The 23,606-nt window shown below is 36.6% G+C and overlaps 1 protein-coding gene and 1 long non-coding RNA gene across 3 annotated transcripts in view; both read right to left on the bottom strand.

Moving 5' to 3' along the window:
* Positions 1-23,606, bottom strand: part of LOC132124246 (uncharacterized) — a 252,992-nt gene that overhangs the window by 210,936 nt on the left and 18,450 nt on the right. The gene's annotated exons all lie outside the window — the stretch shown is intronic.
* LOC132124237 (neurogenic differentiation factor 6-A-like) lies at positions 16,131-17,944 on the bottom strand. 2 transcript variants are annotated; one of them, XM_059535167.1, is made up of 2 exons: positions 17,791-17,944; positions 16,131-17,316 (listed from the first exon to the last, which is right to left on the bottom strand). In XM_059535167.1, exon 2 carries the CDS (start codon positions 17,304-17,306, stop codon positions 16,323-16,325), a length of 984 nt encoding a protein of 327 aa, XP_059391150.1. In that variant the 5' UTR covers positions 17,307-17,316; positions 17,791-17,944; the 3' UTR covers positions 16,131-16,322. The 2 variants fall into 2 exon arrangements, with proteins under 2 accessions (XP_059391150.1, XP_059391151.1); XM_059535168.1 differs by having other exon boundaries at positions 16,131-17,312; positions 17,791-17,925.

Below are 23,606 nucleotides of genomic sequence, written 5' to 3'. Positions count from 1 at the left end.
TGATTTGCTTTCTTACAAATAAGAGCCACATTATCACAGAAGTTCAATTTACAGTCTATCATGATTCCTAAATACTTAAAAGTCTTCACAATTTCAACAGTTTGATCACATAACATTATTTTTGTTAGACTCTTTTGTTTTACTTAGATTTATCAATAAAGAACTTTCTTCACACCATTTTTCTAGTTTCAAAACCTGCTCCTCGTACTCAAAATGTACACAGTCTTTCCATAAAAGTGCCACAAGTGCCATATCATCTGCATATTTATATAGTTTGCAATTATCATGCTGCACTCTTATACCACTTGTACAAACAGAAAATAAAAGAGGTGACAGGACGCATCCTTGGGGTACCCCCGTGTTTAAAGATATAATATCTGATTTGAACCACCGAGCACAATCTCGCTGTGGTCGATTTGTTAGAAAATTCTTTATCCAATGAACTATTCCCTCATTCACACCTAGAACCAGGAGACGTTCCAAGAGTAAATGTATCTGCATGGTATTAAAGGCAGAGGTGTAATCAATAAAAAGAACATGCACATAAGCCTTTGCTTGTTGTAAATGGCTAGCAATTGTATTGACCATAGTGAGCGTTGCGTCCTCTGTTCCTCTTTGCGATTTATATGCAAATTGCAGTACATCTAATTTTTCTGATATGTATGGTTTTAGATGATAACTAACTACTCTTTCCATGCATTTAGCTAGTATTGAGGTTAATGCCACAGGACAAAAATCCTCTAGATCTTTTGCTCTCACTTTTTTTGGAAGGGGTCGTATAAATGATAACTTCCACGTACTTGGTATCGTCTGTAAGTCTAATAAAACCTGAAATAATTTTGTTAAGGGGTCAGTTAGTTCATTTACACATATCTTTAAAACTCTGCCCTTAAGGCCATCTGGACCCGGTGCTTTATAGGGCTTAATGCATTTAAGGGACCTTCTAATTTGGTCCCCTGTCAACCAAATGTGTGGCCCCACTGGAATCTTATCACTTATTTCTTCAATCTTATTCCAGTTGTCGGCTGCATCATATCTTCCATAAAACAAATTCAAATCATTAACCCATTTAAAAACATCCGTCCCTATAGTGATATCATTATTTACATTTCTTGAATCACGCCCCATCATCTTATTCAAGCCTTGCCAAGCGCTCCTTACATCTTGATTCGCTAATTGATCTTCTACCTTATGTTTGAAATCAATTTTTGCTTTCTGTCTTATAGCTCTCAGTTCCTTCCTTTTTTTTATAGTTAACTAAAACAAAAACCCTAAATGAAATAAAATAAACTTTAACTGAAATTATATGTACACGCACACACACACACACACACACACACATATATATATATATATATATATAAAGACAAAAACATGACAAATTATCTGAAAACTATGCATACGAATGAATTGAAATTAATAATAAAAGCTTAAATAGTATCTAAATAATACTAAAATAACACTGTCCTAGAACAATCATTTTTTGATACTCTTATGAATGGAGGCAGAGACTGACTGAGAAGAGACTGAGAAGAATTGTTGAATAAAGTCGTTATTTTTTTTTTTTTTTTTGCGCACAAAAGGTGTTCTTGTAGCTTCATAACATTATGGTTGAACCACTGATGTCACACTGAATATTTTAACAATGTCCACCCTACCTTTCTGGGCCTTGAACATGGTAGTTCTGTTGCTGTCTGTGCAGGGTCAGAAAGCTCTTGGATTTTATCAAAAATATCTTAAAGGTTCAGAAACGTAGCAAGAAGATTGGTATTGAAGGTGGAGAGAGTGCTGTATATTCACTCCCCCCACCTACAATCCCTGCCAGCACAAGACTCGAACTCGCAACCTTTGGATTACGAGTCCGAATCTCTAACCATTAGGGCACAACTTCCCCCAAATGGAACAAAATGAAGGTGAGTAATTAATGACAGAATTTTCATTTTTGGGTGAATTATCCCTTTATTGTCCCTGACAGCATTTAGCCACTTGTTAGCAACCACCAACCACCAAGACACACACACACACACACACACACACACACACACACACACGCACACAAACACACACACACACACACACAGTTTGTTTTTTGTGAAAAGTGGGGACATCCCATAGGCATAATGGTTTTTATACTGTACAAACTGTATATTCTATCGCCCTTCACCAACCCTACACCTAACCCTAACCCTCAGAAGAAACTTTGTGCATTTTTACTTTCTCAAAAAAAAACTCATTCTGTATGATTTATGAACGTTTTGAAAAATGGGGACATGGGTTATGTCCTCATAAGTCACCCTCTCCTTGTAATACCTGTGTCATATCCATGTCATTATACACAGTTGTGTCCTGATATGTCACAAAAACAAGAGCACACACACACACAAGGGACATTGACGATGGAACCAAAAGAGCTAAAACAAATTTTTGGGTTTTGGCCTACAAAAATACAACATCCCTTCAGCACTCTATTAAAGAAGTCTTTGTTACTTAGCAACTTGCTAACACAGCAGACAGCAAGTGCCTCACCAGATTTTGAAACAGAGCTTATTAAAAATTTAAGTGTATGAAAAAAATTTTTTAAGGGACCTTACAACACAAAATATGTGCATCAATGTCAGGTTTTCATGTTATGCAACGGGTATGTGTGAACTGTAATCTTTCATGTGCTTCCACAATCTGTGCATCCTAGACATGCTCCATACATGTGTCTCTACTTGTTTTTGGCCAGTTTTGCAGTATGTGTCGGGCCGGTCTGTTGCAATATGAGAGAGTGTTTTGAGACAGGAGAAGATGACGACCCCCTACAGAGAAGCCTAGCTGCTTGCTGCATTTCTGAGAGATTTCAAGTGATTTACAGCCTCCTGTCGCACACAGACTGACAACTTGACAGATACACACAGACACACACACACACACACACACACACAGGCTCATAACATGCAGACAGACATACAGGCAGGTCTGAATACCAGCTGCCTGCCTTTGATAGAGGACATACAAACTTTACATTTCCTTTTTTTTTAGACTAGAACTTCGATATCAGCCAAGTATGTGGTTATGCAAGGTTTGTTGTTGTGTTATGTTTAATATTTCTTTAAGAAAACTTATTTAACGAAAACATAGCATTTTAAATCTAGATATATGGTGCTTTTTCTGTTTGAATTTTAAAATTGCAGGGCAATATCCCATAAACCCAAATGGTCTATATCCACCTTATCCGGTATCAGATTTAAATCCTTTCCAGAACCATTTCAATTTTTCTATGGATTTTTTTCTTATAGTGCATATAAATGCAAAATGTATTATTTAATTAGATCTGAACAAAACTCACTTGTATTTTCATGCAAATTCCCTGATGAGGACATCACCTTCATAGAGGCAGAGCACAGGCTACTGTAAATATCCTAATTGACTAAACAAACATTTGTCTTGATCAAACAGGCTTAATGTAACAACATAATCCCACTTCCTCTAGATTCTAATGAGCCGCTCTCATTTCAAACAGCAATTCTATTAGAACTTAATATATCATTAAGCAAATGTAATGAATGCATTTTGTTCTGTTCAGCTTTCAGAATGTATTTATAATGTATTATTGTAATAATAATGTATTATTGTATTTATAATGTATCACCACAAGTGTTTCAAAAACTTGATTACAAATCAGAATTAAGCTTGGAGTGTTTTGCTGAATTTAAATGTAATTCTTTAACCAAAAAAAACAAAAAAACAAATAAAAAAATTAAAATGGCTCAGTATGCTCATTATGTTTCTTTTACACACAAATGCATTCACAAAAAAAAAAAATCTAATATTCAACATGATGGAGATTTTGGTTTGATTTGACATTTACTTTTCCCCCAAATTATTTTATTAAATATTTTAAATTATTTAATTATTTTATTATAATTATAATTATTTTAAAAAATATTATTATTTTTTTCACATTTTCTGTTCCATCGTCTTATTTTAATCTTCCATTCTCATTCCAACACTGTCAAACTTTTAAAAAGTGGACCAAAGTGCTTTTAAATAGCATGGAGCATGACTAATGAGAGAAACATGTTAAAATCATTGCAAAAAGTCCTTGGAAGACAAATGAATTTTCAGCAGAATAATTAACTTAATTAACAAATTTGCATGCATATTCATCAAGCTATTGAAGTCTCTCCAGCCCGGCTTGATGAACGTCGCTGTAATAACCATCTCATTTACATTCTACCATCTACTGCTATTTAGAGATGAAAATGAAGAATAAAAGAAGTGGCACATTTCTGAATGCACACACATGCAGGATCGTCTGGTGTATGGTTTCACAGAACCACAGCCCACGTTTGCATCATATTGAGGTATCGCTGTAATGAGCTCCAGAGGAAGGCTCTATGTGTGTGTGTGTGTGTGTGTGTGTGTGTCACCTGCCCTCGGCCCCATCCTCTCTCTCCTGGGCATTGTGTTGGCAGCCGTCCCTGACTCGCAGTTCTCTGGGGCTGGCAGACTGTGCTACCCGCTGTCTCTGCAGGGCAATCTTAACATGCAGCAAGGTGTAACAGCACAGACTGCCACACAAGGCCCGAGGATACCATCGCAACCTAGCCCACCTCAAACACACACACACACACACACACACACACACACACACACACACACACACACACACACACACACACACACACACACACACACACACACACACACACACACACACACACACACACACACACACACACACACACACACACACACACACACACACACACACACACACACACACACTCATCCAAGCAGCCATTGGTGCTTTAATTGTATCTGCATTTTTCAAGCATTTTTTTTTCTTTTGCCACTTTTATTCAAAATATTATATGAATTTAAATGTACATTTATGCATTTGATTTTATCCAATTTGACTTGCATTGTATACACTTTATCAGTTTATGGATTTCCTGGGAATCGAACCCATGACCTTGGAGCTGCAAGAGTCATACTGTTTGAGCTACAGGAATGCAAATAACATAAAAATGGCAAATGGGGAAAAATTTAGGGAATGGATGAAATGATGGGAACAGAAATTCAGCAAAAGAAAGTGTTACAAGTCAAATTCAACCTCAAACACACTTCTTTTGTCAATTTATTCATTGTATCATATGAATTTAAATGTACAATTATGCATTTGGCAGATACATTTATATGACAGGTTTACATTTATCAGTTCATGCATTGTCTGGGAATTGAACCCATGACCTTGGTATTGCTAGGGCCATGCTTTTCTGTTTGAGCTATAGGAATGCAAATAGGAAAAAAATGCAAATGGAGAAAAATGGAGGGAAAGGTTGAGAACAGAAATTAAGCAAAAGAAAAAGTTGCAAGTCAGATTCAAAATGAGTATCAGATCACATACACTAACAACAAGGCCACGGCTCCATTTGAAGCATTTCATTTAAAGTTGTAGAAAACACTAAAAATTTCAATTCATCAGCTGTATATTCTGTGTGATTATTTGGATATTTTTTTATTATTCAGTCACCTTGAGGTCACTTTAAACCTTTATTATGTTATTCTATATTTATACATTTGACAAATGCATTTATCCAAAAGCAACATTATATTACATTCACAGCCATAAATGCATTCCTTGGGAATCAAACATGATGTTGTTGTTATAGTGCCTCTTCTGATCGAGCAACAGAAAGGATTTTTGTCCGTGGAAATGCAAGAAGAGAGGATTTTCTTAACCTTAACCTATTTGTGCATGCAGAAGCATGTAATTAGTGCACATGGTATATGTACTATATTTATGTTGTTTTATGATATTTTTTGTCAACTTTAAAAAGCTGCGTTATGAGCTGCATCTTTTTGTTTATTCCATGAAAAATAACAGCATATGGATTTAATAAAACATTAGGGGTGAGTAAATAATGAGATAATTTACTTTTTTTGGGACTATTCCTTTAAGTGTGCATTGGTTGAGCATACAACAGTATTGATTTATGAATTTATAGATGTAGATGACAGTTTTTATATTAAATTGCTGGAAAATGCTTCAAACAAATGTTCAGATTGGAGAAAAAATAAGATGGGGAAGTTTTATTGGTTTATTTCATTATATTTTGTCATTTTGAATTTAAGAGAGTGTGTTTCTTTGCATATGGAACAATTAGGAAATGACAGCAATTCACAGACATGTTTGACAGGTTCATTAGAATTGTTCGGAAACAGAGAAATCACCCAAAGGCCTAACCTGATCACCAATCTTACGATAGTTTCAACTGAATGTAACATATGCTCGACATATTCTAGAGGGCTATGTTTCAAACTGCAGCATCTCCCTAAAGATTCATCCATCAGATTTATAGAGTAGGGGATCAAAAACAGGGAGATGAGTCTTGTGTTAATGCACGTCACTTTCAGCAGTTTGTGACATTTTTATTAAGTTTCATAAAATGTGAGGAGAAAGTCAAAGGGGGTTTGTAATTGTGGATAATTTGCATATTAGCAATTTTAAAAACATTTGTGCAAAAACTCTCCTAAAAAATCATTTTGAATGAACACTCGTAAAAGATATGCAAGGAATTTCTCTACCAACATCAGCTGTTGTATAACTTTTATATTATAAAAGGGTAGATGTTCCAATAGATGTTTCTGCTTTTTATTTTGTGTCTGAGCCTTGTTGTTTAGAGATGTTTGAAGTGAGAGATCTATCTCAAGGTTTATATTTATATCTGTGATTGTGTTTTGCATGTTTTTGACAGATATTCAGACATGTGTGCTTAAGGTGCTTTACCATCATTATCATGTCTGTGACTTGTCAAAGAGGTTGACACCTGAAGGCGATGATGGAATGAACATTTCTGGCATTCTGGTCTTTCAGAACTGTACACCATGCTGATTCCTCCCTCCAGTGGAGCTGCACAGCTCAGGAAGTGTTTGATGGTGATATAGATGGAGAAAGTTCTGAAGAAAGTCCCAAATTCACAGAGGGATTTGATTACCTCTATCCATTATCCACACAGTGAGTGATGGAGTCGCTAACCATCTGTCATCTGATTCATTTGCATCATCAACACCTGCCTGCCTGTTTATGGCTCACCATATTTTTTTGCCACTTTGATGGAATCTGAAAATGTTTTGTTAAAACAGAAATGAAAGCACTTGCTTAAAGCTATGCTTCAGTTCATTATGCTGAGGCGAAACTATTTTCATATCGCTGGCTCAAAATGGCACAATAAGGCAAAGAGAAATGTGCACTTGATTCATGATGCTTCGGCAGTGGAAGAGATGAATAACACAGGCTTGGAAAAAAAAAACATTTCTATTGTAATGCAATATATCATATCTGAACTGTTGCTTAGTTTGTTTGAGTTGATCAAAGTGTCCTTTGGGTCATGCTGATTGAATCTGCAAGCAACCAGAATATTCAATATTTGTCATCTTACCTGACCAAAGTGAATTTACAGAACATATAAATATAAAATTCTGTTTAAAAGATATATTTTAATATCTGTTCCTAACACCGATATCCTTGGTGTTTACATGTGTAAACTTGCAAAAACTGCATATGATCTGTAGTTTTCATATTATAGAACATTACAACAGTTTGAGTATATTTCAGTTACAGTGTCCATTTTTACACACACACACACACACACACACACACACACACACACACACACACACACAGACTTATTAAAATATACTCTGCTAATGCAGTACATTATACATGGCAGTGTTTCAGAATGAACTTTAAAACTTTTCAATTCAAGAACTAGCTCATGAATCATTTGTTCATGAGTCAAACTACACTGGTCTCGCGTTGTGGTTTTGATTCACTGAAATGAACCAGCTCATAATGATATTTCATTCCAGTTGATGATTCACAAAATAACCCCGGCCCATATGAATAATTTATTCATGATTCAAGGTACACTGATCGCGCTGCATGTTTTTTGTAACTTATTCAGGATCCATAACACTGGTCAGTTTTATGTTTGTTTGATTGTTTGTTTTTGCGTGCAGTTCACTTGAACTTAATAGAAATATGTTTTTGCTCAGTTATTTTTTGTTGCATTACATTTTAGTACAGATTGAGAACTTATTTAGAATGGAGGTAAAATATAAGTTCTTTTGCAGTGGGCAATTTTCAGCAGCGGGGAACCGTACAATACATTTTTACACAGCAATGAAAGTAAGAATAAAAGATCAATCTAAGGGTCTATTTCAGGAGTGTTCAAATAAAAATAATGAATAACTTTTTCTTCTTTTTTTTTTTTTACCCAGCACAGTCATGGCCTCCAGTTCCCTAGCGATTGCTTACATAATATTGCATATAATTGTAACTCTTGTAAAACACATTGTAAAACATGTATTACAGTAGTTCATTCTAAGAACAAAACATAAACCCTACCTTGCCATGATGTCAGTGTCCAATGGAATCTTGGGAAATGTAGTCCACTGGAAACAATTAAGCAAATAGGCTTTGTGGCATATGGGATCACAGACCATTTTGCGATTTAAATTGAACAAATCAAAAACCTTGACCATTAAATTTAGAACTAGTATGAAATGTTTACAAAATTCGACTGCAAGACTGAAAACCTGTGAGTATTTTTCCCACAGTTGCCTTTGTGGGAACAAAAAGGGAGAGAATTTCGCCTGAAATCTTCTTCACCATTAACTGCGGTGATAATTTATGGCACTCAATCTGGTGCCAAGAGACCATTTGGTCTTTGTGTCTGTGCCATTTCACAAAGACACACAATCACACATACAGTACACACACACACGCACACACACACACACACACGCACACACAGCACACACAAACACACATGTGCATTATTTTTCTCAGTCACCTACATTAACATTTGATAAAGGATATTTTCATTACAGCACGTTTTTTGTTTTTGAAACAAGAATTGAAATAAGACTGAAATGGTCTCCAAATGTAAGTGGGGAATCTGTAGTTCAGTGCAAAAATATCTGGATTAATAATCACCTTAATGTAAGAGAACAGTTGGTTTACAAACGAAGTAGTATGTTTTAACAGCATATGTTTTGACCCTTGGAAACCAACAGCTTTTCTGTTGCTGACATTGATCTTATAATTATTTTCTTAAGGTGAGACACTGCAGGCAAAAACACTGTTTTTTCAAGCACCTGTCAATTTTGAGATTTTGGGCTTTTTGGTTTTTCATAAAGTGCTTTTTCAAACTAGTGGAAGGAAAACATCCAAAAGACACTGTTAAGTGTTTCTTTTATAGCACTTTATCTGTTTGTGTCAATAGATTTCAATTAAAATACATATTTTTAAAGGCCGTTTTCTCAAAATGAGTTTTTTCTTCAACACTGAGCCATAAATCTCCACTTCAGTAGCACTTACACACACCAAACTTGACATTTTTATTCCTGTCTATATTCTGAAGGTTTTTACAGAGGGATTTGTTCATATATATTTTCCTTGATTATATACAACATTTTATTCCCCCCAAAATTGTGAAAATATATTGTTTTCTGGCTGTTCAAAGTATTTTCTGAATTATGGAGTGACAAAAAAAGATAACTAGAATTCCCTCTTTAAAAACATTTGACTCTAATATGTCAAAAAAAATTAAACAAAAATTTGAAATTGACTTCATCTAGTGTTCAGATTTTTGTACTAGACATTTATGCAAATTAGCACATATTTCATTGAATAATGCCTCATTTGCATATTTAAACATAACATTTTTGAAAACTTGTAATACAAAAAATGTTTGCAATAATCAATGTAATCAATCAACTGGGTAAGTAAGGTGATAACTATTAGTTATTTTTTTTTCCTCATTCACCTGCAGTGTCTCGCCTTAAAACATTTTTTTTTTTGACAGATTCATACACAAGTCTGTGAAATAAACAGCAGCTGAGATGACCATTGACATGTTCAACCTAGGATTTTTAGGTCAGTCCTGTATCTCAGAAACCACTAAAGCATTCTGATCCAAAAAAAATGAGTCTCAATTGATCTTTGTGCCAAAATGTGCACTGAGGGTCCAGTCAAAGAAATTCATCCGAAATAGTCATTAACTTTCCTTTAGTCTTTAACACAGAATACAAATGACTTTACTGTCCAACATTCAGTTTTAATGGCTGCTAAATGTGCCTGTGATTAGCCAACATCGACTTCAGACAAACTTCATGTAATTTGTCCAAATGGGAATAGTTCATACATTTTTAATATTAGGTTTTGAAATTCACATTAACGACCAGCTAGATTGATGAGCTCTAGGGCCTCTTGATGTCATGCTCTCTGCCAACTAGCTGAAAATCAGCTTTAGATAAAATTCTAATGACTTAGTGACCATTGATGGTCAGGTTGAATGTAAAACCGATTCATACCCAAAAATTCCCAGCACAAAGTGAGTGAGAAAACACGCAATCCAGACCTGGGAGTCTCTGTTAGTTTAAGTTAAGCTTTTGGGTCAAATGTAAGGGCCGTATAATAACAGAGAGATCAAGTACCCCGGAACCCTCATATTGAAAACACAATCGCATCCCGTGCCAGGATATGCACACAGCATGCCAAGTCTAGAAATAGGGGCGTTCATCTCAGCTAGAACCGGTGCCAAACTGACACCAATCTAATATGCAAATGAGTTGCTGGCTGATAATGTGGTTGCTTCTGCGGGGAGGATCACCTGCACCTCCTCTCGAAGGACATGGTTTTCAAAGGGGTTTATCTCCTTAAACCCTCTAATTAAAATGAGAAATCCCTAAGCCACCAGCATTCGCACAAAAAAAGAAAGGAAAGAAAGATTATTAGGAAAATTCTGTGTCCCACACCATCTGCGACCCGGGACTTGTGGAGATTTTATGGGAACGAGACTGAGAGAGGGAGCAGGAGAAGGGACTAACGTATGACAACACCCTTTCTCCACCCGTTAGAGGGGCGTCGAACAGATAAATCAACATCACACCAGCTCTACTTTCTTCATTCCTAATTACCGTTATTATTAACAAGCAATTCATTCCAGAAACTGTCTCTGAGGCTCTCAGGTGTGAGTTACCGAAAGCTATAAGTGAACCTTCATTAACAACTATAATCAAACAACCTCCCTCTGAAGCATGCCGGCAGAGATCTCGACATCTGCATTGCATGTTTAGCATGAGCTGGGAAATGTGAGCAGTCCTGTGCATGTCCGAATTCCTGCACTTTTAATAGCATGTATTAAATCTGAGAGCTTCTCACTGGTAAATGAAGAATATTTGTATAGGTGTGTATTATAAATACACTTCTGTAACATGTACAATACCTAGACAAGGCTATCTGTTATGCATTCACAATCATCTCAATAGCATGCAGCCCTGGAAATAGACCATTAGAAATCTGCCATCTCTGCCATCAAAAAAATACTATGGAAGACAATAAGGCCCAAAAAATGGTAGGGTTACCAAAATTCTTCAAAAAATCTTCTTTTGTGTTCAACGGCAGAAAGAAATATCAATTTGGAATGACATGGGGATTAGAAGGCCTAAATGACAGAATTTTAGTTTTTGGGTGGATTGTCCTGTTTAATGACTATCCTGAGCTGCGATTTGAGAGCAAAAGTAGACAGCGTGTTTTAAGAGCCCTACAAAAAAAATGGTTAAACAAATACCATAATGACATGAAATATTTGTAACATTCATATTAAAATATTATTTATTTATATTATAATTGTATTTAAAATGTATTTAGTCAGAATAAACAGAAACTCATAAAAGGCTGCAATAGCCTATAACTGCATTTCATTAGCTTGTACTCTGCATATTGACAGTACAGTTTAATCTAATCTAATCTAATCTAATAGAGAAGGAGCTTTCTGCTGGCAGACGATGCAGTTGCAATATTGTCCAGCCGGGGCTGAAGGGACAATGCTAACTAATGACATTTAGGCTGCATCTAAGTATGCACACTTCTCTTCTGTATAGTAGGTGAAAAACAGTATATGAAAAGAGTAATATGTCGAAATTCACAGCACAATCTTTTAAAAAAAATCATGATTCCAAAAGAGGGTTTTCACAGCAATGCCAGAAAAGTTAAAAAATAAATGTTCCCCAAAGAAACTTTCTGTGAAGAGTTAATAAAAGAACAATTTCGTATTTTTGGTGAAGAACTTTTTAATAATCTAAAGAAACTTTTTCCACTATGAAGAACTTTTTGTGCAATGTAAAGGTTCCATGGATGTTAAACAATCATCAATGGCAATGAAGAAACATTTAAAGAACCTTCATAAAACATTAGGCAAGAATGAAGTACTTAGACTTATACTTACTTAGACTAATAGAGTTTATAACTTTGAATCCAGCCACAGTACATCTGCCAGGTTGGCTATGACCACTGACCCATATGTTCTCTGACATATGATGTTCTACCAGTAACCATGAAAACAATTTATTTGGGTGTTGTTTAACAAGTACAATGTAACCACAAGAAACCACTTCTTACTTACTATAGCACTTACACTTAAAAATGAGCCTTTATAAAAACAAATCCTATAGTGCATAAATTCCCATGGTCTTATGGGATACAAACTTTAGAATTGCAACATCTAGGCATTGTTTACCAATACCATTTCATTAAGATGTCCATTCTTTTTGCATAAAATCGGATGGGTCATTCATTTCCACCCACTCTGGACTGATTGTAGGCTATTGTTTGGTGTGACTCATCCTCAGTGATAGGATTTGAAACAGTAGGGTTGACACATCAGAACACAGAATGGAGCATCACAAGTGGACAAGAGCTATGAGTTATCGTGAACGGAGTATGTAGTAATTCACCTCCCACCATCCACACACAAATATACACCCACAAACTTGCATGTACACTACATGCATCCACCCACAGACATCTGTACCACGCTCTTCCACACAATCAACACATTTAACAATTCAAATGAGATGTATGCAATTCAACCTCACCTAGAGCATTGAAAACAAATGACAGCCAAAGTTTTGAACAAAGCTGCGCCTCTTCTAATATGCACCTAACTTAGTCACGTTAGAAGCCATATTGAATATGGCGCAGATAAAAACGAGGTTGTGAGGACATGCAGCCTGTACAATGGCTCGCACTATAAGACCCTAAATCACGTTATTTTCACAACTCCCAAAAAAAAGTCTAGTGAAATTTTTCAGTTATTTATTTTTTTCTCAGAAAGACGCTTTGTCAGCTGAACAGTGGTATACGTTAAAAATAAAAGTAGGCTTTTGGCCTCGTTTTCATTCCTGTCTAAAATTAAATATAGATCTACCTAAGCTATCTATAGTGTGCTGTTGATAAAGTTTAATTACAATTTTTACAAATTTGCATGGTAAAATACCGTCTTTTTAGACGGTTGGGATAATAGAGCAAACTGTCTAATTTACTGTAACTTTATATAATTATTCATATTAGCCTATAGCCTATGATGGTCAAAACGTGTTTTGCAGGATAAAAGCACTGGCTAAAACGAGGCATAGCCTACATTTAGGCTATTCTTGAAAATAAACACACATTACATTTTTAACTTAAAGTAAATAACCCTCTAAAAAGTCGAAAAACAAAAAAGCCGTGTGGTGAGAACTTTCCACCGGTGTGAAGCGCATACGTAGAGAAGTGTCGCTGTTCATTTTTCAGCTGTTCGTTCCAGACAACTTCGTCTCTGGGGTAGCATATGTTCTGCCTCTCTCGCAGTTGTGTGAAATATCGCCACTGTTGGGTTTTTCTGACACCTCAACATCCCCACAGCAAATCAAGAGTCTCATCGCACACGATCGGTGCTCGTGCGGATTGAATCTTTGCACCTGTCAGAAGCATTAGGTGTTTTAGGACAACGTGATGATTAATTGCATATTAACGTAGATTACTGGTTTATTTTTTCTTTGAAAGCGAGAAAAGGAATCAATTAGGCTACTACCAAAAAAAAAAAAAGTCGTGTGAGATCATTTTATTAATCTGTTATGTCAAAACTGTCAGTCGTTGTGAAGCTATAACTTTATTTGTTGTTAAAAGATTTTGGACTATTTTGCTGAGCATTTTATCCTAAACAAAATCACTGAATTCAAGGCCAGGCTATATCTAGCCTGCCCTACAAATGCTATTATCATTTCATGAAATAGGCCCCGGTTTGAACTAAAATATATATATTTTTTAAACTAGGACTATATGAGTTTTGTGGCTTTTAACCCATTTCATTGTAATCTACGTATTTTGAATCCTGTCGCTGGTTTCTGGGGGGTGACAATGCTCATCCGCGGGGGAATAGCCGCTTTCGGGCTCCTGATCCGCAGTCTGTCGCTGATTGGCCCACTTCCAGCTCGCTGCTGAACTCAGAGACAGAAGAGACTCAAAGCCAGATAACCTTTATTCCCCTAAACCCAGTCCTGAATATCACCTCAAGAACGTCTCATTTTACAATTAACCTTGACGAACGCGTCGCATAGGCCCATAAACTGATGCACTAGATGGATTTTGGCGATTTCATAAATGAAATTCCTTTGTCCTCTGTTGATAACCAGAGATAGTTTCTCTGTTTTTCTGTACCATAGGCGTTTTATGACCCCTGTAATAGCTATGGATTGTGGCAAATAGGCCTATATATTGTTAGACTTTAAATTTCTAAATGATATAGGCCTACTCTAATAGGCTACCTTTATATCTTATCTTCATATTTTAAAGCATTGTTTGTTCATTATACGTTTTACAATTATAGAAAACGAATGCGACATTGCATTTAATGTTTTCGTTTTTTCTTTCGTACTTTTTTCTTGCGACACATAACGAGGTTTGGATAGGCTATCTATTTTTAAAAATAGTTCTATATCTGTTATCTTTTATTTATTATTTTACATTGATTTTAGAGATTCATGTATTCAGAACAGTGTTTTCAAAATAGAAATGTAATCATTTAAACTTTATTTTACTGTACAAAACAGCTCGACATTATACAAAGATCAGTTTCTGTGCATTCAGTCATTTTTGCACACACACAAACACAAAAACAAAAATCCCTATTGGTGAGAAAAATCAGAACGCACGAATCCACCACTGCAGACGTCCATGGCATTGCATAAATGATGCGTGACAAATATATTAAGGCAGGTTTTCCCTTGACATGAGTTCACTAGACAGCACACAGACCTTTCCATTAGAGATTTTACATGCTTCAATTGCATTTGCTTACAGTGATTGTTCCGAGATTGAACGCAATGCCACCAATATATCGACTTTACATTTGAGAAAAGACAGAATTGTCAAACAATCTGTTGCATAATTACATCATCGTGTTCTGATATTCCTTTATCATACTTCTGAAAATTACGCGCATAGACAAATATGAGTTATTTTAAATATTTGGAAATTAAGAGGGTGCTTTGGACTAGATTTGTCTACACCTATAAATTTAAATAGACAAATTGAAATCAATGAAACGAACAAATTATTAATACAGGCTACCATTATTATTTCGTTTTTTTTTATTACATCAATTGCCTGTATATAGGCTATTTTAAATATACCATCTTTAATAGGACAACAAATTGATTTAATATTTGCCTCTTTCTGGTGGTCTTAGCATATTAATATATATTTTTGTAAATAACAACAACAATAATAACAATAATAGGCAATGGTTGAATCAATTTTTTTACTAACATTTAAATAGTGCCCTGTGTAAAACATCACGAAACTTTCTTACATAATGATGAAATTTTGATTCAAAGGAAAAAATACATTTAATGTTCTTATGTTTTTTATGTTACTTTTTATAAACGAATAAAGGCATTTATGTATTACAAAATTATGAGAAATGAAGTATTTTAACACCAATATTTTGAACTTTGTGCGAATATCGTTTAGACAAATTAAATGGCTAAATAAATGGCCAGATCGAGAATGATAGACTTGTGTATTGCATAGCACCCCTAGCAATTATTGCTCTCGTATTTTACAGAATTTTAATCGCAAATATTTGAATGACCTTATAATTAAAATATGCCTTTTGGAGCGAGAGTCCTTACTGATAGATTTTCAGATCTATAAAAACTCATTCAAGCCATTAAATTAAATGAGAATATTAAAAAATAATGTTAGCCTATTGTTTGTGGATTGTTTTCCCATTTAGACCACACATTTTTGTCGAACAGTTTAAAATCAATTCAAACAGTAATTAGGAACACTGTAAGCACATTTTCCATTTAATTAAAAAGGATAAATAATGAAAAATCCGATGCCATAAAGCCCAAATCAGAGATGGAGTTTATAAATAATACATGTGCGATTTTCAGTCCTGCTTTTTCGGTTCTTTTCACTCACGTTTGACTTTCTCTCATTAATTATGAAAAGTGTTTAATTCTTCTTGCACGGGGTAAAACTGGCCGCGGAGGTGAATGTCATATGGGAAATGGAGATCCGAGGAGCCTCTCGCGCTCTGGCTGATGGAGGAGCGCGGCGGCACGGCGCAGTAGCGCGTGCTGTAGTGGCAGCTCTTGCCATATTCGACCGGCTCTTCGTGCTTTAGGGAAAAGATCCCGTTAAAGTTCATAGGAGGGCTTAAGGGACCGTCGAACTGAGGGCTTCCGCATTCCGGCGAGACACTCTCGTAGAAAGACTCATAGGAGCTGCAGTAGTTGAACGGCCTGAAGGGTTTGACCGCATCTACCGAGGGTCCAGAGGGCGTCACCACACCCGGACTGTGGTAGGTGGTGTACACGGATTCATATGGTGACCTGCCGGAGAAAGACGCCTCGCTGTTGATCTGATCTGTGATGAAGTTCCTTGAGTTCAGCTGCAGGCATCCGGCCACTAAGTTGGTGGTGGGCTGCGATAGCCCTTTGCACAGGGTCTGAACGAAGGTCAAGAGGTCAGGCCTCTTCCCGTTGCTCAGGATCTCGGAAAGCGCCCAGATGTAGTTCTTGGCCAGCCGCAGGGTTTCGATTTTCGACAGTTTCTGGGTTTTGGAGTAGCAGGGCACCACCTTGCGCAGGCTGTCCAGGGCGTTGTTCAGACCGTGCATTCGGTTCCTCTCCCTGGTGTTTGCCTCCATGCGCCTCACCTTGACCCGGTCCACCCTAGCTTTGGTCATTTTCTTTTTCCGAGGCCCTCTCCTCCGAGGCAGACCGTTCTCGTCCTGTCCGTCCTCCCGTTCATCCGAATCCTTCTCCGAATCCTCATCCTCCATCGTGTGGGAGAGCGTCTTCTCCTTTTTAAACGGCTCTTGTTTAGTGACCTTCATTTCACCCACGCAGTCCCTTGGAAAGTTTGCCCCGAATTGAGTGTCCATTATGACAGGATCCTCAAACGGAAGAGTCAGCATTGTGATCTTACTGGGGATAATGAGAAGATAATGGATCTTTTGAATGAATCAGCAGCGATTTAAAAACAACCTACACATAGTGCTCAATAAATAGACTTTCAAAAAAAGGTACAAAAGCTGTCATTGGGGCCCCACCCTTTCATTTAGGTACCTTTAATGTATAATATTTAACAGTTAGGGGTAAACATGGTACATGGTGACAGCTTTTGTACCTTTTTTTTCTGATCATATACAATGATGCATTAACATAAAAATACCAATTCACATTTAACAGAATTCCAGATTTTACTGATCCTCTAATCAAATCAATGCTCTTTTATACACAAAAACTCAGCTGCAACAGAATTGAATTTGTAAACTTGTTTTTATGTGTGAAATTGCATCGAATTTGTGAATTTACAAAACATAAGTCTGAAATCTGGTGAAAAGGCTGACAAAGTCATGCAGCACATGTCGATTCTTACCCTTGAATGATCCAGCTTACCCGGATAATGATGGTGTCAGATGAAAGTTTTCATACTTCCTATTTCAAATATATTTCCGCTTGGTGTTTTAGCAGGTGAACAGCTCGTGCGTTTTTCTCACCTCCCTACTGTTCTCCTCGTCTCGCGCTAAGAGAAATGACACTGATGCCAACTGCCAGAGCTGGTACCCATGCCATCTGCCGCTGACGTCACGTGACATGGGTTGGTCACGTGACCAGGTCCCGGGGGACCTGTATTCCTCCCCTGATCATCTGGCGTGTGCCTCGAGCTGCGTACCACTGCAAAACCACAAAGCAGCCTCAATAAAGGACCAAGTACCAGCATCCACCATTAGAATCTGATGCTGTGGATGAACAGGAATACTCAGGGAAATACATTTCTTAGTCTTTGCTGTTAGAAATAAAGTAACTGTGATAATATTTTCATGCAAACACAACAATAAGTGGACTAAATCTAAAATTAGACAAAATAGGTGCTTGTATATGTCAGGTATATTCTGTAAACGTGTAAAAATAAATGTCAGTGTTGGTGAATGACAGCAAGAACCAGGTGACTGATGGCTCTTGTTTGCCTGGTCAGTCTCTTCAAGGGTGTTTGCCAAAAATGTCCTTCTGTCTGTCATCAAAGCATTTTCTTTGTGACGTTCACTTAATTATGAAAACATAAATTAAGATAAAGTTTATTTAAATTCACTCACTGACATATAATAAATATGCCCCTTCAACATGGATTCTGAGATCTTAAACCATTTTTTTATCTACTTATAAAAAATAAGTCTGTGCTTTTGTTTACACTCTCTCAAACATGCACACACTCTCACCATCCCTCCCTACCTTCATCACACACAGCCATCGACTTTCACACCACGCAGTAGTATGCAAGTGAATCTAACAAAACATGTCCAGGTCACATTTCACTCCAAGAAGTTATACTGTGCATGAAGAAGAATTTGCCTATTTAAGATCTTTATTTTATTATTATTTTTTGGTTTGTGATGTGTTTTCCTCAAATTCCGGATGGTGGATTCTCATTATCCTTGTTTGTTCATTCTCTTTACTGTATTTTGCTGTATTACATTTAATTTTATTGACAGTATAAATATTTTTTAATTGTTGAAAACACTTTAGTGTAGGGACCAATTCTCACTATTAACTTGCTTATTAGCATGTCTATTATTAACATATTAGCTGTTTATTATAAAGCACATATTCTGCAAGACCATATTCTACATCCATAATCTTACCCAATACCTAAACTACCTTACTAACTATTAATAATCAGCAAATTGGGAGTTTACTGATGCAATAGTCATAGTAAATGGTTTGTTAAATAAAATGTATAATTAAGTAAAATTACTTAAGTATGACCATTTTTGTATAATTGTAATATTAATATATCAAATGTTTTGGGTTTTAAATCAAATAATTTTTTTTAGTATATATACTAAACTTTTAGACAAATATTAATTTAATATTAATAAGAACTGTGAAAAATTAAAAATGTGCTTAATTGTCAAATAATGTCACAATGGAAATTTTATATGTAAGTTTTTAAATTCCCTTTATTCAGAATTCAATTACTTTTTCTATGTTTTAATTTTAGGTTCATATACTGAACTTTTTCTATTGTGAGATTCACCTGTGCACAAAATCACACAGAGATTTTGGAGCATGGGTTTGGCCGTCTCTGGCATCTGGTTGTTTCTTGTAGCAGTAATTGTCCAGAGCATTGGCTCCTCCCACATGAAGACCTGACACTCATGCATTCCATTATCAGTGAAAGCTCCTGCTGCTATTGAACCTGTGCCTGGCCTACTCACATGCACACACATTTATAATTCAAATCAGAAGCTCTTTAAATGCCCCCAAGTGCATTTATGCCTCTCAGAAGGTCGCCACAAAAGCCTAACGCCTAACGACATGCACCACCTTTCTGCTCCTGTCTATGATTAATTGGCTCTTTAACCTGATGTTGACAGGACTTTAGTGGTCCTGTTATCAGCAAGCCACCTATCAGACAGTCCCCGGTTAGTCATGAGTGATCTTGTTAAAAATGGCTGTTGAATTTTTCACTGGGACGGTCAGCTTGATCTGCACTTATAACCACAACAAAAACATAATGAACACAGCATACAGATGCAGTTTGCTGACAGCGACAGCTCAGTCACGCATGATAGGCGTGTACCCTTGGATGTTTGTGTTTAGAAACACACACACACACACATAAAGTCCCCTTCTGTCCCCATCCAAAAATGCCTCAGCTGGTGACAAGCTTTACGGTTCAGCACACACACCAACATCTGATGAGTCAAACTTCCCCATTTCAGACTAATCACTTGACTGCACTAATTGCAAATGCAAATATGCAAATTCATATTAATTAATTACTCTGTTAATTAGTTCTCTGGTCTTTGTGGGCAATAAATCATTGTGCTGCAGAAAGGAAAGGGGGCAGGCCCATCCCGAATAAAAAATTTAGCATGCACAGAAGGAACACTCAGAGAAGGACAGTGCGAAAGGACCTGTAACATTATAAGAGAGCAAAGACCAGACACAACACAAAAGCAATCGCTGGGCCAGACACACGCTCCCCTGACAGACCTGCTTTATACCCTGCAGACTCATAGTGAAGGACAGGCCCCTTCTCATGAGGAACATTCGGCTGACAAGAGCTATCTGCCAGTGATTTCATTAACACATTATCAGCTTTTAAGGACAGTATGATGCCAGGAACAGGCAGCAAATGAAGCCATGGATGTTCACACGTCAAATGGCACACACACACACACACACACACACACACACACACACACACACACACACACACACACACACACAGTATTAAGATCAGTAGCTCTGCTAAAGATGGTCTTTTGAGAGTTCTAGACGTCTGTTGATGATGGACCTCAAAGCTAATCTTGTGTAGGAAAGACTAAATATTACCATCGATAAAAATTATTTTCCAATCAAAAATACACCCTTCTTTGTTGATGTTCATTTAAAAAAAAAGTAATTAAACATGCTAAAATATTTTAAATAGAATCAAAACAGGGTTGACACACAAAGATACCTGTGTGTACAGTATAAGACAGCCACAGTGTTAATGGTTTGACAGTATGGCATATGCATAATTCATAATTCAGTTTTTAAAAATGAATAACATCAATTTCTCTGAGGAGAAGGATGTTCTGGATGCAGAAGGAACTGTTGCTTAAAATGGCACCTTCTTGTGAATAATAGATACATATTTCTATATAGAATATTTAATTGGATGCATATTATATAAAAAAATCACAATTATTGCAGCTGTGCAATTCTTTAAGAAATAAAACTATATTTTATAAACATATATTTACAAAATATAATACATAAATGTACGTATTTTATTATTGTTATGCAATTGTTAATGTGTTCATATGTAGCCTGATTATTTTTATTTATTTGATTCTAATATGTAAATGTTTATTAATGAGTACATTAAAAATCTGCACTACAAACAGTACAAACCTCAGAATGGTAATCATTTAAAATTTAGAGCTGTCGGGACGGATTTCGCGGGAAGTGCACACTGTACTTCCGTCACTCGTCTGTGCGTGTCTTCGTCAGGACAGTAAGAGAAGAAAAGAAGTCCCGGCTACTTTTGCGCCACTCTACCGTTAGGTGGGAGAAAATCCGTCTTGGATACACGCCTCAAAGTATCAGATTCATCGCGCACCTAGACAGCGAAGCCTAAGCCCAACTCACGTGATTATTAAATCAATATTCTTCCATAAGTAAATTAAAGTTTCATGATTCAACCGCTGAAAGAGCCAATAGTTACAGAGGTTTAATTATTTTAATATAAAAATTTAATTAAATTAAAATTAATATATATAATATATATCTAATATATATCTAATATATATATATATATATATATATATATATATATATAGATCTATCTATCACAGAAAAACTTCATACTGGTGCTTCAGTAGTTCTAAAGTTCTCATTTCCCTTTTCTCATTAGAATTACTGTTACATGCAACCACATACAAGCCAAAACAAAATATGCCTTTGATGTAAAATATGAACTTGTGCCATGCTTGAAAACAAAGACTTGATTTCCCCCTGTGATTTGCATGAAGAACTGATCTGCTCTGTGCCGCTGATCAACAATGTTAAGTGATTTTAATTTCACTCTTGTACCTAGCCAATGCTATAGTCCAGGGACTAGTGGGAGCGGTATGGGATAAAAGTGTGTGTGTGTGTGTGTGTGTGGATGCATCATGCCAGAATTGTTGATGTGACTGTGATTTATGTCAGATTCGTGCCAAGTACGTCCATCAGGGTGAACCTTCTCTGAGCAACCTCACCCTGTGTGTCTGTGACTCCGTAGCAACGCGACTGCACAAGCCTGTTCTGGTAAGAAGGTGGATGTGGTATAAAGTGATCTGGCACGGGTGAAATCTTTGGCACCGGTTAAATGGGTCGTACCCTCTCTTTTGGCCCTGTAGAGGCACACATTGGACCGGTGCTGTCCTTCACAGTCTCCTGCAGTCCTTTGCGCTTGTTGCCCAGTCCAGATTAGGTTCTTCTGGCACGACTCTTGCTGGGATTCTTTCTAAACCATCTGGCACCTGCTCAAGAAGCAACCCTGAATGTTGCGATGTTAGAGCCATATTTGGCTCCTCATGAGACCAGAATGTGTTTTTGTTCACATTTATATATGTTTTGAATAAAAAATAGCATCTGAAAAGAGTAAATGTATTTATAAATGTAACATTTTCCTGAGAAATAAGCATTAGCTGTTAAAAATTAGCTTGAAGTGTCTTCATATAAAAATGCTGGGCACAGCATTGATGTTTACTGGACTGTCTGCTCTCTACTAGTTGTTGTTACATGAATGTTGCTGGAATGTTATGGAAATGTTATGCATTAGCGTGGCCCCTGCTGCTTTTTTGAGTGTCATTTCATCATTTCCCATCAGCGGCTTCTCCAGGCTTGTCTGATGATCTGCCCTGATGCAATGAGAAGCACTACAACAAATATTGTTTTGGAAATCGGCCTGTTTTGTCTTTCAATGTGGCTTATCCTTCCCTTCTACCCAGAGAAAAAGCATATTAGAAATGAACATATATTTGTTTCTACTTTCTGTCTTTAGCAGCTAATAAGAAACTAACAGTGTGTTAGAGATGTAAATGATCCATGGCAGTAAGAGAAGAGAAGACAGAAACAATTCAAACAACTTTTTTTTTTAGAAAAGGGATTTGAAATGCTATTCTTCTTTTTCTCCACAAATCTGAAACAGACTGTATGCACCTTAAAACATGCATGGGTATCTGTGAAGGCTTACAAACACTTAGAAGTGTGATTCCACACAAGCATGCACAATTTTAGACAGATTTGTTAAATTAAGTGCAACTTGTAAATTTGTTGCTCTAGTGCCAAATCTCATCTGGCTGTAGTCATTTTTATTTTGATGTACCCAATTTAACCCCAGTTGCTACCAGTGCAAGCAAGGACCCTCATGCTGGAGCTGTTTTGGACAGCCTGCTGGACGTTCACCCTCAGGACCTGGCCTAAATGTCCTTGGTTTCAGCAGGCAGCTGTCTCCACTTAGGCCTTAATTTAATCTCCGACACTCTGAGGCTATTGTGAATGTTCTGGAAAACAGGATCTGGCAACACGGACGCTCACTCTCATTCAAACACACTCACTCTCTGAAGCGAGCCACCAGGGCTGATGTTTATGATGAAGATATCTGATGCATTTGTTTGCTTACATTGCACATTCTTCAGGGCCTTGTTCTAATGTTATGATATGTTTATCTTTGG

The sequence above is a fragment of the Carassius carassius genome, chromosome 42, assembly GCF_963082965.1.
Source record: "Carassius carassius chromosome 42, fCarCar2.1, whole genome shotgun sequence".
In the NCBI taxonomy this organism is placed as follows: Eukaryota; Metazoa; Chordata; class Actinopteri; order Cypriniformes; family Cyprinidae; genus Carassius; species Carassius carassius.
Note: the sequence above shows the minus strand (reverse complement) of the source record. Positions and strands in the feature narration are given on the sequence as shown.

Coding starts and splice junctions, on each gene's coding strand:
- LOC132124237 (XM_059535167.1), bottom strand. CDS start 17,306: ATGCTGACTCTTCCGTTTGAGGATCCTGTCATAATGGACACTCAATTC.